At 38.2% G+C, this 17381-nt stretch overlaps 1 protein-coding gene across 1 annotated transcript in view; it reads left to right on the top strand.

Moving 5' to 3' along the window:
- Positions 1-17381, top strand: part of Herp (Homocysteine-induced endoplasmic reticulum protein) — a 223851-nt gene that overhangs the window by 6465 nt on the left and 200005 nt on the right. The window contains exon 2 of the mRNA XM_090383557.1: positions 16665-16847. Coding sequence (XP_090239683.1) covers positions 16707-16847 — 141 coding nt within the window. The 5' untranslated portion in view covers positions 16665-16706. The remainder of the gene's footprint in view (positions 1-16664; positions 16848-17381) is intronic.

Here is a 17381-nt window from a genome sequence, read left to right as displayed (position 1 = left end):
AAATAAAACAAAAAATTTGCATATGAAAGGAAAGACTTGGATAGGAAAGATATTCGAGGGGTTAGAAATTGCATTTAATGCTTCTGGGGAAGGGGGCTACAGTATTAGGATATGATAGAGGAGACCTCCTATTGGAGAAGGATTGCAGGTTAAGTGTTGGAACAGGCACTATGCTCCACACATTCTGTTTGACAGCCTGTTTTAACAGGCTGTCAAACTTTCTTATTTCTCTAGTTTTTTTTTGCACTTATTCCTCTAGCATTTTAACAGTCACTGCTATGCAGGTGTAAGCAGTGTAATTGCACTCATCATATGTACTCTCCAGATTGCTGGATAAAACTTATTTCTGTTGTGACTGTGCCATGTTCAGGAAAGGCTGCAACCAACCCAGGCAGCCAGAGGTTAGCCAGGGCATGAGTTCAGCTCAACCCCAACCACAGATGGGGCAGCAGCCAAGGTTACTTTATTTATTTATTATATTATTTTTATTTTATTTCTGTGGGGATGGGAGACATGGATTTCTTCTTAGTATGGTTGGTAGAACTATTTTGTTTTTTGTTTTTTAATTCAAGTGTAACCTTGTATAGGATGATGAAAAGGCATATCCATAGTCCCACACCCTAAAGAAACATGCTGGCTAGAGTCAGTTAATGGTTTTACTGTGCCAGCCTTGTTAAATTAGTTACACCGATTGTTGCAATGGTATTGTCATTAACAACAACATAAGTTGTTACGATATGCAGAATCCATTAGACAGCAAGACTGCACTTGGGCATCTATAGGCATATGGTCCAAATGCACAGAAGGCTGCTCAGGAGAAATATACCAATAAGGGGACATTTATCAGATTAAGGACAAATTAAAACATTGGGGTATCAGTCGTATTGCAATGAACAAAATTAGAACCTTCAGGGTAGAGTGATGGTAACGGATAGGCAACAATCTGTGAAGGAGTCAACTCCACAACAATGTGAGACACTAGTTGGAATCAGTTGGATGTTGTGTTGGTAGTGGGACCAGCACCACTACCAAACAATGTGAGACACTAGTTGGAATCAGTTGGATGTTGTGTTGGTAGTGGGACCAGTATTATTTTTATTGGCCTAGCTTCTCCCATCCTGTACCTACTGCCTGTCGTTTTTTTGCACTTATTCCTCTAGCATTTTTAAAACTGTTGTCCATCATTGGTACAGGCACTGCTTAGTTCCTGTCTTATTAATTCATAATTTCCATGTGATTGAAGATCAGTTATTGGTCAGTAGTCTAAGTAATTTTGGTGAAAATTTATATGGAGGATAATAGTCATCCACCTGACTACTCTCGTCATGATTCCAGTTTTGAATCCACAGTGCTCTGTACTTATTCATGTGTAATTATGCAGTTATTTTCTTCTTCACATTATTATTTTGTTATCAGTTTCGATTCAGGAATTCATCCCTGTTTGCTGTATAATCATGAATTTTTTTTTATATATAAACAGAAATTGTTGTGTTGCATTGTAGAATTAGCACAGGTAATTTTAGTGCTAAGGGTGAAGCAACTGTTACAGTAGATTAATGAATGTTCAGATTATGAACTAAATAGAAGCACTGGAGGGGGAGTGCTCAGCTACTCTGAGCCTGGCAATAGCCATGAGTCACAGAAAAAGAAATTGCAAGCGAAAACCAGTCCCACTGAGGCTGTTTGCCCAAGCCCCATGCTGGCTTTTGACACTCCTGAAAGCATTAGTAGTGGCATATGATGTAAGCTTATACAGCAACATCCAAAGAAAAAAAAAAAACTTCCCATTTCACCTATCCATTCACTCTAAAACTTTGTCCAGTTCTTCTTGAATCTGTTTAAGCCATCAACTTCTACAAAAACAGATGGAAGTTTGTTCCACCAATCAATCACTCACTGGCTAAAGGCAAATTTCCACACATCTATTCTGCAACTATTTTTCCTCAATTTGAATTTATGCCCTTAAGTGTGTAATCAGAGCAAGAGAAAGAATTCCATCTGCATTGAGCTTGCTCAAACCATTCAAAGCCTTATACACCTCAATAAAATCACCTTGCAGAGCAGGTGCCTAGTCTCCAGATTCTGCAATTTTCAGAACTTTAGCCTTTCTTGGTAAGAGCACCCATATGTTCCCCTCACCAAACTTGCCCTTCTCTGTACTTATTCCAGCAGCTTTACACGCTGAGTAAAATAGGCATAAAGACCTGTAGGCAGTACTCAAGGTGTGGGCTGACCATTGCCTTATACAGAGGGATAATCACCTCCTTGTCTCTACTAGCAAAGTTCCTGTATTTCATTGACAAGATCCCACGAGCTGCTCTGGCAGCCTGTCTGCACTGCTCTAAAAACTTCATATCTGAAGGCACAATTACCCTCAGGTCTTTTCATTCTCCACTATCCTGACCATAGTACCACACAGTTGGTATGTTACTCTGGGGTTACTGCTATCCATATGCAGTACTTTGCATTTGTCAATGTTAAACTTCAGTTGCCACCTCTAGCCTATCTGCCCAACTTTTCTAGATCCTGTTGCAGCCGCATACTGTCGTTACTGTCATTAACAACTATGCCAACCTTTGTAACATCTGCAAACATTAAGCCTGTTATACTTCGTCAATATCATTGATAAATATAGAAAACAACAGTGGGCCCAATGCCGAACCCTGTGTGACTCCACTAATAACATTAGTCCATTGACGAGCAGTGTCCATTGATTATCGCTCTCTGTCTTCTCACTCTCAACCATCCTTTTATCCCTTAAACTTTCCCTTAATGCCATGCTGCTCCAATTTGTACAGCAGCCTTCTATGTGCAATAGTATCGAAAGCTTTCCTGAAATCCAAGTATATGATGTCAAATTATTTTTTGCATCCAGTTCCTTTGTGATTACATCATAATATCCAATCAAATCGGGCAGGTAAGATTTTCTCTTAACAAACCTGTGTGTGAAAGATGATCCTTTTCTTCTTTTAACCAGTGACTCCATTACTTTTCCTAGAACAGAAATTAAACTAACAGGTCTCGTGTGGCGCCTCCGTAGCCAGGTGGGAAGGAACAGCAGTGCATAGCACGCACTTCTTGATTAGACCGGGGTTTGAGCCCGTCACCACCAAATACGGAGGATGCGGGAAGGTCAGGGAATGACCACCGCATATCCTGGAGCAATATGGCCTTAGTTGCTAATGCTCCTAAAAACCAAATAACAACAACAACAATTACTCGTGTCACTTTTTTGAATTGGGGATACATTTGCACTTCTCCAGGGCCCCAGGGTGCCAAACTTTTCCATGGCCAGGCGATCCTTGCGTGTTTATAAAGCGTTTTTTCACCCAGCGACAGAGTTTCATTGTTTTTTTCTTGTAATATTAAAATTTTCTGTTAAGTAGCTCTACTTACTTAAAAGCATTAAGAAGAGAGCCCAGAAGAAGGCAAGTACCCTTTTCTTTAATTTAGCTAGTCGTACTAACTTACTAACTAACTCTACGCTTGGCCACCAAGCAGCACTGCTCCTTCCTCTCCATGGCGGGCCCGGTAACCTGGGTAGTAAAGGCAAACCCCCAGGGCCAAAAGGAGCCATTGTGGATAGAAATCATTATCCAAACTCAGAGCCTTTGAGCTTAAGAGCGGAAACTTCTACCACCGACCATGACTCAAGTCAACCTAAAGGACTGCGAAGAGAAGCAGAATGTCATGACGATTTTCAAAACTTCCTGGTGATTCATTCCCTATCCACCCAACCTGTAGGTAAGTTATCACCATTCTTAATTCAGAAAATCTTGGAGTCTATTGCTGAATCACCAAAAATGATTAAAAGGCTGCAATCTGGAGACCTTCTGATAGAAACAGCCACCTCAAAACATTCTGAGCGGCTGTTAAAAACAACAACATTTGATAGGTTGACAGTATAAATTACTCCCCCACAAAACACTAAATTCATCAAAAGGTGTCATTAGTGAGTGGGACCTAATTACAGTCTCTGAAAAACTACTCCAAAGACTCAGAAGTCAGAAAGTAATAAATGTAAAACGGATCATGACGGCAAAAGATGGAATTCTTACTCCAACAAGATCCATCATTCTGACATTTATCACTCCAGACTTGCCATCCTCTATTAAAGCTGGTTATTCGACCTTACATCCCGAATCCTGCTTGTTGCTTTAAATGTGAAATATGGTCACTTCCAGCAGGCTTGTCGAAGCCATATGTCCCATCTGCGGCTCTAAAGATCACACCCAAGCGGATTGCTCTGTCAAAACCCTGTTTGTCCAAACTGCAAAGAAAGCCATCTAGCCTTTTCCAAAACTTGTGAGCTATGGATAACAGGAAAGAAAATTCAAAAATACAAAATTGAAAATAAAGTCATGTTTCCTGAGGCACGTACACACGTTATGTTGACCATGCCTAGTGGCCATTCTTATGCAGCTCGCACTCGAAACTTTGTTTCTACTGCAGCTCAAACGGATGTATCAGTTCCACCTAACACCTCTCTACCGAACTGGCTTAAATCTGCCCTTTTAACCTTTAAAAAAGATAATCCTCCAAGTTTTCTTTGAAAAACTTGGAGGATTATCTTTTTTAGAAACCACAAATACTCCAATCAGCATTCCTACTCATACCCCATCGGTCCCAGTTGAAAAAGAACAATTAAAATCTAAATCAGTTTCAAAGAAAATGGAATCTCCCACCAACAGTATGGATGTAGATGAGCCGCTAGATAAAGGAGCCCATTCTAGAACTCCATGGATATTGGACGCCCCACATTCTCAAAAAAGGACCTGAAAAAATGTCCCATGTACAAAAAACAGTCAGATGAATCATCCTCAGGTAAACCTAAATAATGCATAACATCATACATTGGAATTTCAGAGGACTAAGCAGTCATTGGGGCTTAGAGGGGAACAGGCATTCTGTGTGTTATCAGACACTCAGTCTAAAACAATGATGGATCCAATATCTTTCTGTTTCAGAAGATTTAGGAGAAGTCCATTTGGCCTGCCTCCCTAAAATTCACGCGTGCACATCTTCTCGATGGTAAGCCCTGTTACGTCACTTATATGGCAACGAACATGTAGAGTGGTTCTCTTCAAGACACCTGGTCAGCATGAAAAGGAAAAGACCAGACGCTCCAGCACATGACAGTAAGACGAAACAAATGGCCCTCAGTCCCCAATGTTTCACTCCACCTCTTACAGCAGCGAGAGGGTAAGAGTGGAAGCAGAGGGTGCTAAGAATCTCTGGGTACGACCAGGCTGCCATGCATGGAACTTGGCCTGTTACAATGTAAGATCGCTCATCAGTGAAGACAGGATATTAGAGCTGGAAAAGGAATTAGAAAATGTGAATTGGAATATCATCGGTTTGGCTGAAACAAGAAGAAGAAATTAATCACTTATAAGTTTATCAAATGGAAATTTGCTGTACACCAATGTAAACAGTGAAAGGAGTGAAGGTGGAGTTGGCTTTCTGGTCCATAAAGATATAAAAAACAACATTTTAGAATTCAAAAGTCCATCACCAAGGGTGTCAAGACTACTACTCAGGATTTCTAAGAGGTATAAACTCTAAAGGTTATAATGATCTATGCACCAACATCAAGCCATGATGATGAAGAGGTTGAAGAAATGTACACTGAAATTGAGACTCACTACACTATCATTATGAGGGACTTCAATGCTAAGGTTGGAAAGAGACAAAACAGCACAGAAAGGGGAATTATGGGAAATTTTTGAATTGGTGAAAGAAATGAAAAAAGTGAAAGACTTGTGGAATTTGCAGGATCTCGAGGAATGTCAGTAATGAACACTTTTTTTCAAGAAAAGGGTGAACAGAAAGTGGACATGGAAGAGTCCAAATGGATTAACTACTAATGAAATCGACTTCATCCTCACTAACAGAAGATATATTGTGAATGATGTTACCATCCTGAATAAGGTAAACGTTGGAAGTGATCACAGAATGGTAAGATGTACACTTTTTTTTTTTTTTTTTTTTTTTCTTTTATGAGAACCCCAAACACGAAAGGTATCAAAACCTATAGTACTTAGTACCGTGCATGGGTTGAAGGAAAAGTATGGGGAGAGGGGGATGCCGAAACTTTGCTCTAGAGACTAAACATGGCTTTCACCACTTCAAGCCTCCAATAAGCAAAGTGGTGGTATTTCACCGGTTGATGAAAGTCATCTAACACTTGATATAGATGTAGGAAAGGAAAGGAAAAAACTGACTCGAGTAAATAATACAAAGGTCTTTGAAAAAACGAGGAGGAAAAAAGCAGTATATACTGGAACTTAAGAACAAGTTTGAGCTTCTGCAGACTGCTCAGGACCAAGATATCGACGAGGAATATTACAACTTTCTGAAAGTGATAAAGCCCAAGAAACCTATAGGGAAACAGAAATCCAAAGAAGAAAAAATTAGTCAAGAAACACTTGTCATGATGAACCAAAGACGACAAATGAAGAGCAAGAAAAACACTGACAGGGAGAAAATTGAGTATACTGAGTTATGCAAGTCGTTAGAAACAGACTCAGAGAGGACATAAGAAGATTTAACACAAGAAAAGTAGAACAATCATTTGAAACACTTGTCATGATGAACCAAAGACGACAAATGAAGAGCAAGAAAAACACTGACAGGGAGAAAATTGAGTATACTGAGTTATGCAAGTCGTTAGAAACAGACTCAGAGAGGACATAAGAAGATTTAACACAAGAAAAGTAGAACAATCATTGAGGGAAAAAAAGGATTTAAATCAGCAGCCATGAGCAGTAATACAGAACAATAAATGATACTGAAACTGAAGAATAGCAATGGTGTACTTATAAATAGCAGAGAAGGCATAATTCAAATAGCAAAGAGACTACTGTAAAGAGTTATACAAGGAGCAAGGGAATGATGCCAGCAGTGGGGAAGATGGATCACAAATTAGTAACACATACAACATACCTGATATTCTTCCTGATGAGGTAGAACATGTGTCGAAGAAAATGAAGAATCAAAAAGCCCCAGAAAGATGAAGTTACTGTAGAGTTGTTAAAATTGGGCGGAAGAGACATGGCACAAAAACTGGCAAGACTCTTCACAAAATGCATTAGAAAAGGTGTGATGACGCCTAAGAAGTGGAATAATGCAATCATAGTTTTGCTGCATAAGAAAGGAGATAAATCAGAAATGGGAAATTATAGAACAGTTAGCTTGTTATCCCACATCTACAAGTTGTGCACAAGGGTCATTACTAACAGATTAGAAAGAATACTTAATGAGAATCAACCGAAAGAGCAAGCTGGCTTTAGGACAGGATTCTCAACTATGGATCACCTACACGTAATATCACAGCTAATGGAGAAAGCAAATGAATATAAAACACCATTATGCCTGGCATTGGTGGATTATGAAAAGGCATTTGATTCCATACAGCATAAGCAATGTTTTGGGCATTGGAAAGACAAGGCATAGATCCCATGTATTATGATTTTGAAGAAAATATATGAGAATGCTACCTCCTTTATTAGACTAGACAAAAACAGTAGTAAATTTAAAATTGAGAAAGGAGTTCGACAAGAAGACAATATCTCTGAAGTTGTTTACTGCTGCCCTTGAGGAAGCTTTCAGAAGATTAGACTGGTCGCAGAAAAGAGTCAATGTGAACGGAGAGTACCTAAACCATTTACGATTTGCAATTGACATTGTGGTCATAAGCCACGATCCCAAAGAATTAGAGGAAAATCTGAATCAGTTATGCAGAGTTAGTAAGAATTTTGGACCAAAGATGAATATGGCTAAAACAAAAGTAATGATGAACAAGTATGCCAAAGAAAGGGATATAATGATTGAAGGAGCAGTAATTGAAAAGGTGGAGTCATATACTTATTTGGGACAAGTCATTAGCTGTAATAATGATAAATGGCTGGAAGTCAAGAGAAGAATAAATTTTGGATGGATAGCCTTCAGGAAATATAGTCGCATACTGAGGAGCAATATCCCAATTTGTTTGAAACGTAAAGTAATGAACCAATGTATACTCCCCACCATGACATATGGAAGTGAAACTTGGGCACGCACCAAAAGAATGGAAGAGAAGCTAGAACTACACAGCGAAGAATGGAACAAATTATATTGGGAATCAGACTGTTAGATAAGAAGAAACACACGTGGATTAGGCAGCAAACTCAAGTTTGACATTCTTATCAAAACTAAAGAACCGAAATGGTCTTGGGCAGGACAGCTAGAAGACATGATGGCAGATGGACTAAGAGAATAACAGAATGGTACCCAAGAGGACCTGGAAGACAACGATGGAGATGGACAAATGAAAGTCGTGAGTTTGTGGGTAGTAAATGGATGGCCATTGCATAAAACAGATGGAACTGGAAAGTTGCTGGAGGGGCCTTCATCCTGCAGTGGATTGAAAATGGCTGATGATGAGGCAGTCATTCTGATGACTTAAGAGATTTAATAGCTCAATTCAATCCCATAGGTGTATGCTTACAGGAAACATTCTTGTCACGCCAAGTTTTGCCAAAATTTTCAAGTTATACCATTTATAGACAAGATAGGAACTCAGAATCACCTGCACGTGGAGGAGTTGCTATTCTTGTTAACACTAACATACCATCCAGGCCAATCCAATTGAGAACTGCGCTAGAAGCTGTGGCAGCTCGGATTGCAGTTGGTACATCAAATTTACCATTGTTTCCATTTATATTCCACCATCTGCACCACTTCTGCTTTCAGAACTTGACAACCTCATTGCACAACTCCAATTTGTCTTTTTGGTGACTTTAATGGACACCATCCATTGTGGGGATCTGCCACGATGGATAGAAGAGGCAAATTGATGGAGGAATTCATGCATAATAATGATCTTAATTTATTAAATTCTGGATCTCCTACCTACATCCACCTAGCAAGTAGATCTGCTTCCGCAATAGACTTGTCAATTTGTTCACCATCCATATTTCCAATCATGACATGGTCGGTATTAACCGAGCCATTTAACAGTGATCACTTTCCAATTATTTGCTCCCTACAAACAGGGGTAACTCCAAATCCCGATCAACAATCCAATTGGCAGTTTAAAAAGGCAACCTGGGGTGGCTATTCTGCCCAAATACTCTTAGACAGATTTTATGTTCGAAGACAGCATATTGATGATGTAAACACTTACATAACCAATCAGATTCTGACTGCAGCTAAGGCCTCCATGCCATATTGAAAACACAGAAATCACTGGTGGAATACAGATTGTTTAATTGCCAAACAGGAAAAAAACCGTGCTTGGAATTTCCGCAAGTATCCCACCACTAGTAACCTAATTGCTTTTAAAAGACTAAAAGCAAAAGCTAGACAAGTTAGGCGGAAAGTGAAATGCGATTCATGGATTGCTTTTGCCTCAAGCATTACCGGATACACGGGTCATCTGGAAAAGAATATAGGGATTAAATGGCAAATTTGCTTGGCTGCCCTCTCCAATATTTCATTGGAAAGGGAAAGACATTTCTAATCCTGAAAGAGTTGCAAATGCATTAGCAGAATCATTTGCAAAAATCTCAGCTTCTGCCACCTATGTGTCCACCTTCCAGAACATCAGAGCAGATGCAGAACGATATAAGAATCAACTTCTTCACACGCCACTCATTTCCATACAACCAACCGTTTACATCAATGGAACTTCAAGAATCATTAAACAGATCTTCCAATAGCGCTGCAGGTCCAGATGGAGTTCATTAGATTATGCTAAAGCATTTACTTGGAGAAGACTTGAGAACCCTATTAATTTTTTATAATCGGATCTTCTCTGAAAATGCCTATCCTTCTTCATGGCTCCATTCGTTCATTATCACCTTACCAAAACCAGGAAAAAATCCTTCCTGTGCTGAAAATTACAGGCCAATATCTCTTATGCGCTGCATGGAAAAAAATTTCAAAATAATGGTTCATACTAGGCTCACTTACATCCTGAAGTTAGAGAATCTCCTTCCAGATCATTAGTATGGCTTTCGAAAAAATAGATCAACCCTAGATGTGCTCATTAAAGCCGAGTCTCATATCTGCAATGCCTTTGTCATAAAACAACATCTAGTCATGGTCAATTTAGATCTAGAAAATTCATTTGATACATCATGGTATTATTATGGACCTTTACCATCTGGGGCTTAGGGGCCATTTGCCGGAAATAATTCAAAATTTCCTGCAATTGCATTCTTTTCAGGTCTGATATAAAAACGTACTCTCTACATCCCAAATTCAGAAAGAGGGACTCCCGCAGGGATCAATACTTAGTCCAACACTGTTTTCAATCAGAGTTAGCAACGTAACATTGAGCATGAACTTGAAGTGTAATAAAGACTGCAATTCTTTCACTGAAGAAGTAATACAGTAACATGAAACATCTTAGAATTATCCATATTCCTTCAAGAAATTAAAGGCACTTGCCGGAAACCAATATTTTTATTATTCTTCAGAATTTTTGAAATATTAACATTTCAAGCATTTTCTATCAGTGAGATGACTGAATTATGTATTACAGTGGCTTCTTCTCACAGAAACTTAAAAGCTATATGTCCTGTCCCTGAATAGATTTCTGAAAACCCTATTATGAGAGTGTAAAGTAAGAAGTAATCCACAAGTGCAAAAATTAATTTTTAATTTGATGACAGTAGTCTTCCACATGACTAATGGTTTCACAAAAGGTCATCTGACTAGCAAACTGTTAATGAACTGACTCGAAACAGGTGACAGAACTAAGTGTAGAATCAACAGCCATTAGAATACTTCATGGAACGGGATATCGTGATTATCAGCTTCTCTTAAATCAAAGTTGTCTTACAGCAGTGCATGTCCCAGCCTATGAGTGCCAAGAACAATTAATTATGTTGCTAGTTGTTATTTGCAGCCTTTGCCAGTTGTTATTTGCATGTTAGTTGCAGCCTGTTTTATGTGGTTTGAACTTAATTCATTTGATGAAGTTATGAATACAGATGTATATTGGGACATTCTGAGCAATTCCACTTTATCTGAATTGTGGCAGTTCTTTGCAGAGGAGCTATATTATTTGTATTAGCATGATAAGGCTCTTGTAGACATGTATAGTATCTTATGTAAGGCGGCTCCCAAATGCTAGTTCAACTCCACTGTAGTACACTGTGATGATACAGGAACTCTGCAGAAAGGCCAGAAATGTGTATAATGCTATATTTGTGCGTGTATGTGTTTGTTATATTGTTTAGTTGTTTGTGGCTGCTTTGCTGTCAGGAAGCAACAAGCATCAGAGTGGTGTGACCTGATACCAGTCTATGCAGCGAGGAGGAGGTGGGCCACAACAGAGCGAACCGCAGCAAATCTCAAGCGTCACATACTGAATGTACAAACCATTCAAAATATGAGCAAATAAAATAAAACAGTAAAGTAATAAAATTATAAAAATAAAAGGAATTAAAAGTTAAAGAAATAAAAAATTTAAAGTAAAAATAAATTTTTGAAAAAAAAATAAAAATTATAAATAAATAAATAAAAATCAGAAAAATTAAAGATAAAAATAAGTAAATAAAATAAATAAAAATGCCACACCAGTGCAAGGCTGGTGCCAGCAGATGATCCCACCTCAGGATTAGACTGAGGCCATTGGGAGAAGTCAGGAAGACACAGTGATATTGTTTGGCATCTTACAAGTATGATTACAAACTGTCCAAGTCAAAGGTAGTGGTGAAGATGGTACTTGAGCTAAAAATGGTGTTGGTATTGACGATGGTAGTGGTATCACGAGATGGCAACAATAGTGGTGCTGGTCTGGACTGGATGTAGAGCCGGAATAGTAGTTCCTGAAATTGAGGCACTACTAATGAATTGTCCATGTCTGGCAAAGGCTTTATGTGCAAAATCTTGCAAATGAAATTTTTCTTTGGAGTCCGAGTGAAATGACTTATTACTTGGAGAAAATGGTTGACACACAGCAGACAGAGGCAGATGAAGATCCAAGTAATATGGACAGGTGAAAAGAAAATGCTGCCACAGTTACAGATGGGAGAATCAGACAGGTTAAACATAGCAAGTTTAGCACAAAGGGAACTATGGCCAGTTAGAAGAAAAAGAATGTGGAGACTCGGACTGAACCATTTTAGAATGGACTTTTGTAAGGCAAAGGACACAGATGGAATAAACTTTCTTGTGACCATATCTTTGGAAGAAGAAGACCACCAATCTTGCCAGAGTTGAACCAGGTGATTCCAGCAACGAGTTTTTTCGGTTTTAAGATCACAATGGATATTAAAAGTTAAGTCTAAAAAGTCAACTGGAATGGCATGTCTAAGGTAATAGCAAAGCCTCGATAAGCAATTTGGAGGTCCAGAGGTAGGCAACCATTTAAAACCTGGAACTCAGATGTCGAGACAGTGCGCCAGATACGACTCATCATTAAGAGCATACAGATACGACTCATCATTAAGAGCATACATGAGTTCTGCTATAATGTGGTACATGTGTTCCAAAAAATTTCTGCATTATGGTATTTCGTGCATTAAAAACAACAGGGCTTATGGAAAAAATAGGGATAGGGCAAACCACTCAAAAAAAAAAAAAATGTTTAGTGGGGTAAGAAAAACACTAAAAAAGTTAGAAACCCAGTAAAATTGCTAACGCAAGTTTAAACATCTTAAATTTGTAATAAATAAATAAATATTACAGTAAATATAGCACTGCAATATATACATACTAATTAATATTTCTGTTCACTGACTTTTTTTTTTTTTTTTTGGATTATAAAATTGAAAATAGTAAAAAAGATAAGCAATCAATAATGAGGAATGTGGCATGCACAAATTTCACAAGTGAGATATGCAATAACAATTTCATGCATTAAAAATAAGAATGAAGATAAAATTCTGAAATTTTATTTATGTTTTTTATGTGATTGAAGATTTCATGGAAGGGGAAACATTGCACCATAATAAAGTAAAAACCCACAGAATCCAGCTATTGGTATTATCGCAAATACAATAAGATCGAGTTTAGTACCCGTTTATAATTAGATTGCACTAACAGAATAGCCCAATTAACCGGGAACTGCAAATAGTTTTTATTGTTTTATAGTAGTGACCTCCAAAAATGTACTCCTCTGCTCATGCCTCACGAAATTTCTGTTTCAACTGAAAAATGTGAGCTCCTGAAAACATGAGTTGGCCTACAATAACTTGTGAATACAGCAAATGACAATGTGTCTCTGCCCAATACAACTACAGTAAATGGAACTATAGCTCTCGCACATTTGACATTTTTTAAGTTTTGTAAACTTGTATGTATTGCTGCACAGGTTGCTATGTTCAGCTTGGTGCTGGGTTTTGCATTCACCTGATGTTACTCGCAGATGAAATCACACATGAGCCAATGAGAAAATCACGTTATACCCACATTATTCCCTAATATATCAGTCGCGTTGCCAAAATGTGCGTTATAGCAGAACTGACTGTATGTCTTTGGATAAAGGAGAGTTTCTCTTGGTTGGCAGTCTTCTTAGTATACCAAAGCCAGGCACCAGCATCATAGGTTCAAATTGGAACAAACACCACTTTGTACAAAAGACAAAGGGTATGATGGTTAATACACCAGGATTGATGCGAAAGACAGACAAGCATAGTTGTATACTTGGCTATTTTATCATAAAAGTGCAAGACATGTTTCTTCAGCCATACGACATGTGGTAGTCATATGGCCGAAGCCTAGGCAAGTGTAACATTTTGTCACCGCCACAAAAAATCTAAATTTGTGGGCAGTAAACCTGAGGTGAAACGCTACTGACCCAATGTACATTACTTTTGGATATAGATTTAGTGGTGAATTGAAAAGTCAATTCCTTGGTAAGATCCTCAAGTGTAATATCAAGGTCTTGCAGATTTTTGAAGTAAAGATCTTCAAGAAACTCTTCTTTGGATAAGTCCTTCTCCACGTCAAAAATAAGTATGGCCAGGTCAGATTTTTTGGGGAGTGATCAGGAGATTCCCATGTTAGACAAAGCTGGTAGAGATGCAATCTTCTCGGAGTCAGTTTCTATAACAGCGCCCTTATTACGAGTAAGCCTCATAGTTTTTATTTTAATGTCCTTCGCATTTTCCTTCAGTGCCTTGGTCACTTCTGATTTAACAGCTTGGCTTGTACCCAGATTAGAGTTTTCTCCTGCCTTTGGAATAATAACATTCTGTTGAGCAGGAGCCAAAGCGGACTTGATTACAATGGTGGCCGCTGAGGAAGAGACTATCTTTAGTTCAGGTGCTGGGGAACTAGGCGAACCATGTATTACTTGAGCATTTGTGCAGCACATGGAAGACTGCTGCACAAATTGGAGCAGTGTGGCATTGGAGGCAAATTGCTGCTATGGATAAGGGGATGGTTGAGTGGCAGAAGACAGAGTGGTAATCAATGGACACTGCTCAACGTGGACTAATGTTATTAGTGGAGTTCCTCAAGGTTCAGTGTTGGGTCCATTGTTGTTTTCGGTGTTTATGAATGATATTGATGATGGGATATCAAGTTTAATGTCTAAGTTTGCAGATGATACAAAGGTTGGCAGGGTCGTTAAGGACACTACTGACGCTATGCTGCTGCAACAGGATCTGGAAAGGTTGAACAGATGGGCTGAGAGGTGGCAAATGAAGTTTAACATTGACAAATGTAAAGTACTACATATGGGTAACAGTAACCCCAGAGCAATGTATCAACTCTGCGGTACTACACTGACAGTGGTGGAGAATGAAAAGGACCTGGGGGTAATTGTGCAGGCAGATATGAAGTTCTCTGAGCAGTGCAGACGAGCTGCAAGAGTAGCTCATGGTGTCTTGTCAATGATATACAGGAATTTTTCTAGCAGGGATAAGGAGGTGATTATTCCCTTGTATAAGGCAATGGTTAGGCCACATCTTGAGTACTGTATACAGGTCTGGAGGCCTCATTTCAAGAAGGATGTAGAGCTGCTGGAACGGGTACAGAGAAGGGCAACAAGATTAGTAAATGGAACAAAGGGTTGCTCTTACGAAGAAAGGCTTAAGTTTTGCAAATTACAGAGTCTGGAGACTAGGCACCGGCGAGGTGATCTGATAGAGGTGTATAAGGCTTTGAATGGTTTGAGCATGCTCAATGCAAATGGGATTCTTCATCTTTCTCAGAATAATCACCTCAGAGGGCATAAATTCAAATTGAGGAAAGACGGATGTCGGATAGATGTGCGGAAATTTGCCTTTGGCCAGTGGGTGGTTGGTTGGTGGAACCGACTTCCATCACTTGTTGTTGAAGTTGATAGCCTAAACAAATTTAAAGCTCAACTGGACAGGTATTTCGAACGAACGGAGGGGTGAAATGGGAGAGGGTGTTTTTTTTTTTTTTTTGCCTGATGCTGAATAAGCTTGCTTTCTTGCATCATATGCCTCTACTAATGCTAATGCTAATAAGTCAAGGTGGAGGAATCAGAAGGTGTAGGAAGAGAGACATGTCCTTCATTTTCTTCCAGTTTAGTCAGAAGCTTTGCATTCTCTGAGAGAAGTTTATTTAAAGCATGTCCAAGGCCATGTCAGTACTGAAGAACATTTTTGGACACTTTAAACAAATAATCCTTAAGATCCTTACATAATAGTTCTGTGGCTTGATTAGGTGGAAAATGAACAAAGGGTATAGGCGGGACCTTTTTGGAAACTCTATTTTGAGAAGATATGAGGGATCAGCACTCCATGAGGATGTTGTAGATTGTTGCATAGGAATGTCATAAGTGGAATCAGTGCTTATAGAAACATCAAGTTGAGACTGTGTAGCAGAAGCACCATTATCAGGCATTGAAGTATCACCAGTGGAATCGGAAGCAGTCTCACAGACAGATGGGGAATGTGCGAGCGAGGTACAGGTGTCACATTGAGAATTTAACAAATCAATTTCTGAAGATCCAACCTCTTCAGAAGACTGCAAGGTTGTACATTAGGAGAAGCAGGTGGTGTTGTCAGAAGAAACATCACTAAAAGTATTATTATTATCAGGGTCAGTTGCTAACAGCAGAATTAGCTGTTCTTGAGTTGGAGGGGACTCCCCAACAGTTTTTTTGGATAGACATAGTTCACAGTCAGTGAAGTAAATTAACAGAAGTAACATGTAGTATTTCATGGTAGAATATATGTAATATGATAATATTTGTTTATTAAGTTATTAGTTCATTTATTTATTCAGTAACCTTTAAAGCAAGAAAAGCCTTTTAACAAGAAAAACCTAATAGTTCTTCGGACAAATGTAATGCCTTTAATGAAGTTGCTCTATGTGTCAAAAAAGCACAATCACTAGAACAGCAATTTTAGAATCGTATGGTAATCCCACCATTTCAAGCCTCTGAATACAGCTGAATATTTGGGATGTTTTGTTTGAACAATGAAAGCCATAACAAGACAATCTAGTTCAAGGTGAGAACCAGCTGCAGCCTTACAGAAGGAGTGGTAAAAGATTCCAGTCTACACAAACCAAAAACTTGGCAAAAGTGTCACCAAAGAATTTTTGATATTGTGAAAACTTGAGGGAAAAACTTAGTATTAATTTTTTTCTAGCTAGATGTTTTTTATTTAGCATTCTAATTCATATTTTAGGATAGTATATATAAAAGAGTGCTAAAGATATTTATTTTAAATTACTTATTTTGTTTTCAGGTGTAAAAAAAGTAGCTGAAAAGAAAGCAGGCATTGTCTTTCATGGAAGACCTAAATATGTCTGTTCAGTTGGTGATTAAAGCACCAAATCAAAAAATTGAAGACCAAATAGTGCACTGCAGTTTAGAGTGGACAGTTCAGAAGTTAAAATCCCACCTCTTTCAAGTATATCCAAGTAAACCAGTAAGTATCAATTTCAAATTAACTTAATTTGAAATTAACAGATTAATTTATGAAAACTTTTCATATTCAATGATTGTAGGAGAATGAAGCCATTTTGCTATGAAAATGATGCAAAAACAAGGTGGGACAAGATAGGCCTAATTTAGATCTTTAAGATGTGGAATAAAATTAAAAAGAAGTTGCTTTAAAATAGTAATGTATTGGAAATACGGGAAAGTAATGTTTTTAGATAATAAATTGATAACAAATTAGCAGTGACAAGTGATGCAAGAAAGCAAGCTTATACAGCATCAGCCAAGGTAAAAAAAAAAAAAAAAAAAAAGTTCCCATTTTGCCTATCCATTCTCTCCAATAGTTTGTCTAGTTGATACCACAAAAAGTATTTGTATGTGCTTTCATATTTTTTCAATAATAATTTTTATTTTTTGGTATCTCCATACAAAACAAGTAAAAAAAAAAAAAAATGAAGAGAGTGATATTCATCATCATTATATTATATATACATATGAATTTTGTCAGAGTATCAGTGCAATA

Source organism: Mastigoproctus giganteus, chromosome 10, assembly GCF_048544385.1.
Source record: "Mastigoproctus giganteus isolate SK-2022 chromosome 10, ASM4854438v1, whole genome shotgun sequence".
Classification (NCBI taxonomy): domain Eukaryota; kingdom Metazoa; phylum Arthropoda; class Arachnida; order Uropygi; family Thelyphonidae; genus Mastigoproctus; species Mastigoproctus giganteus.
This window is presented reverse-complemented; position numbering and strand designations above follow the sequence as displayed.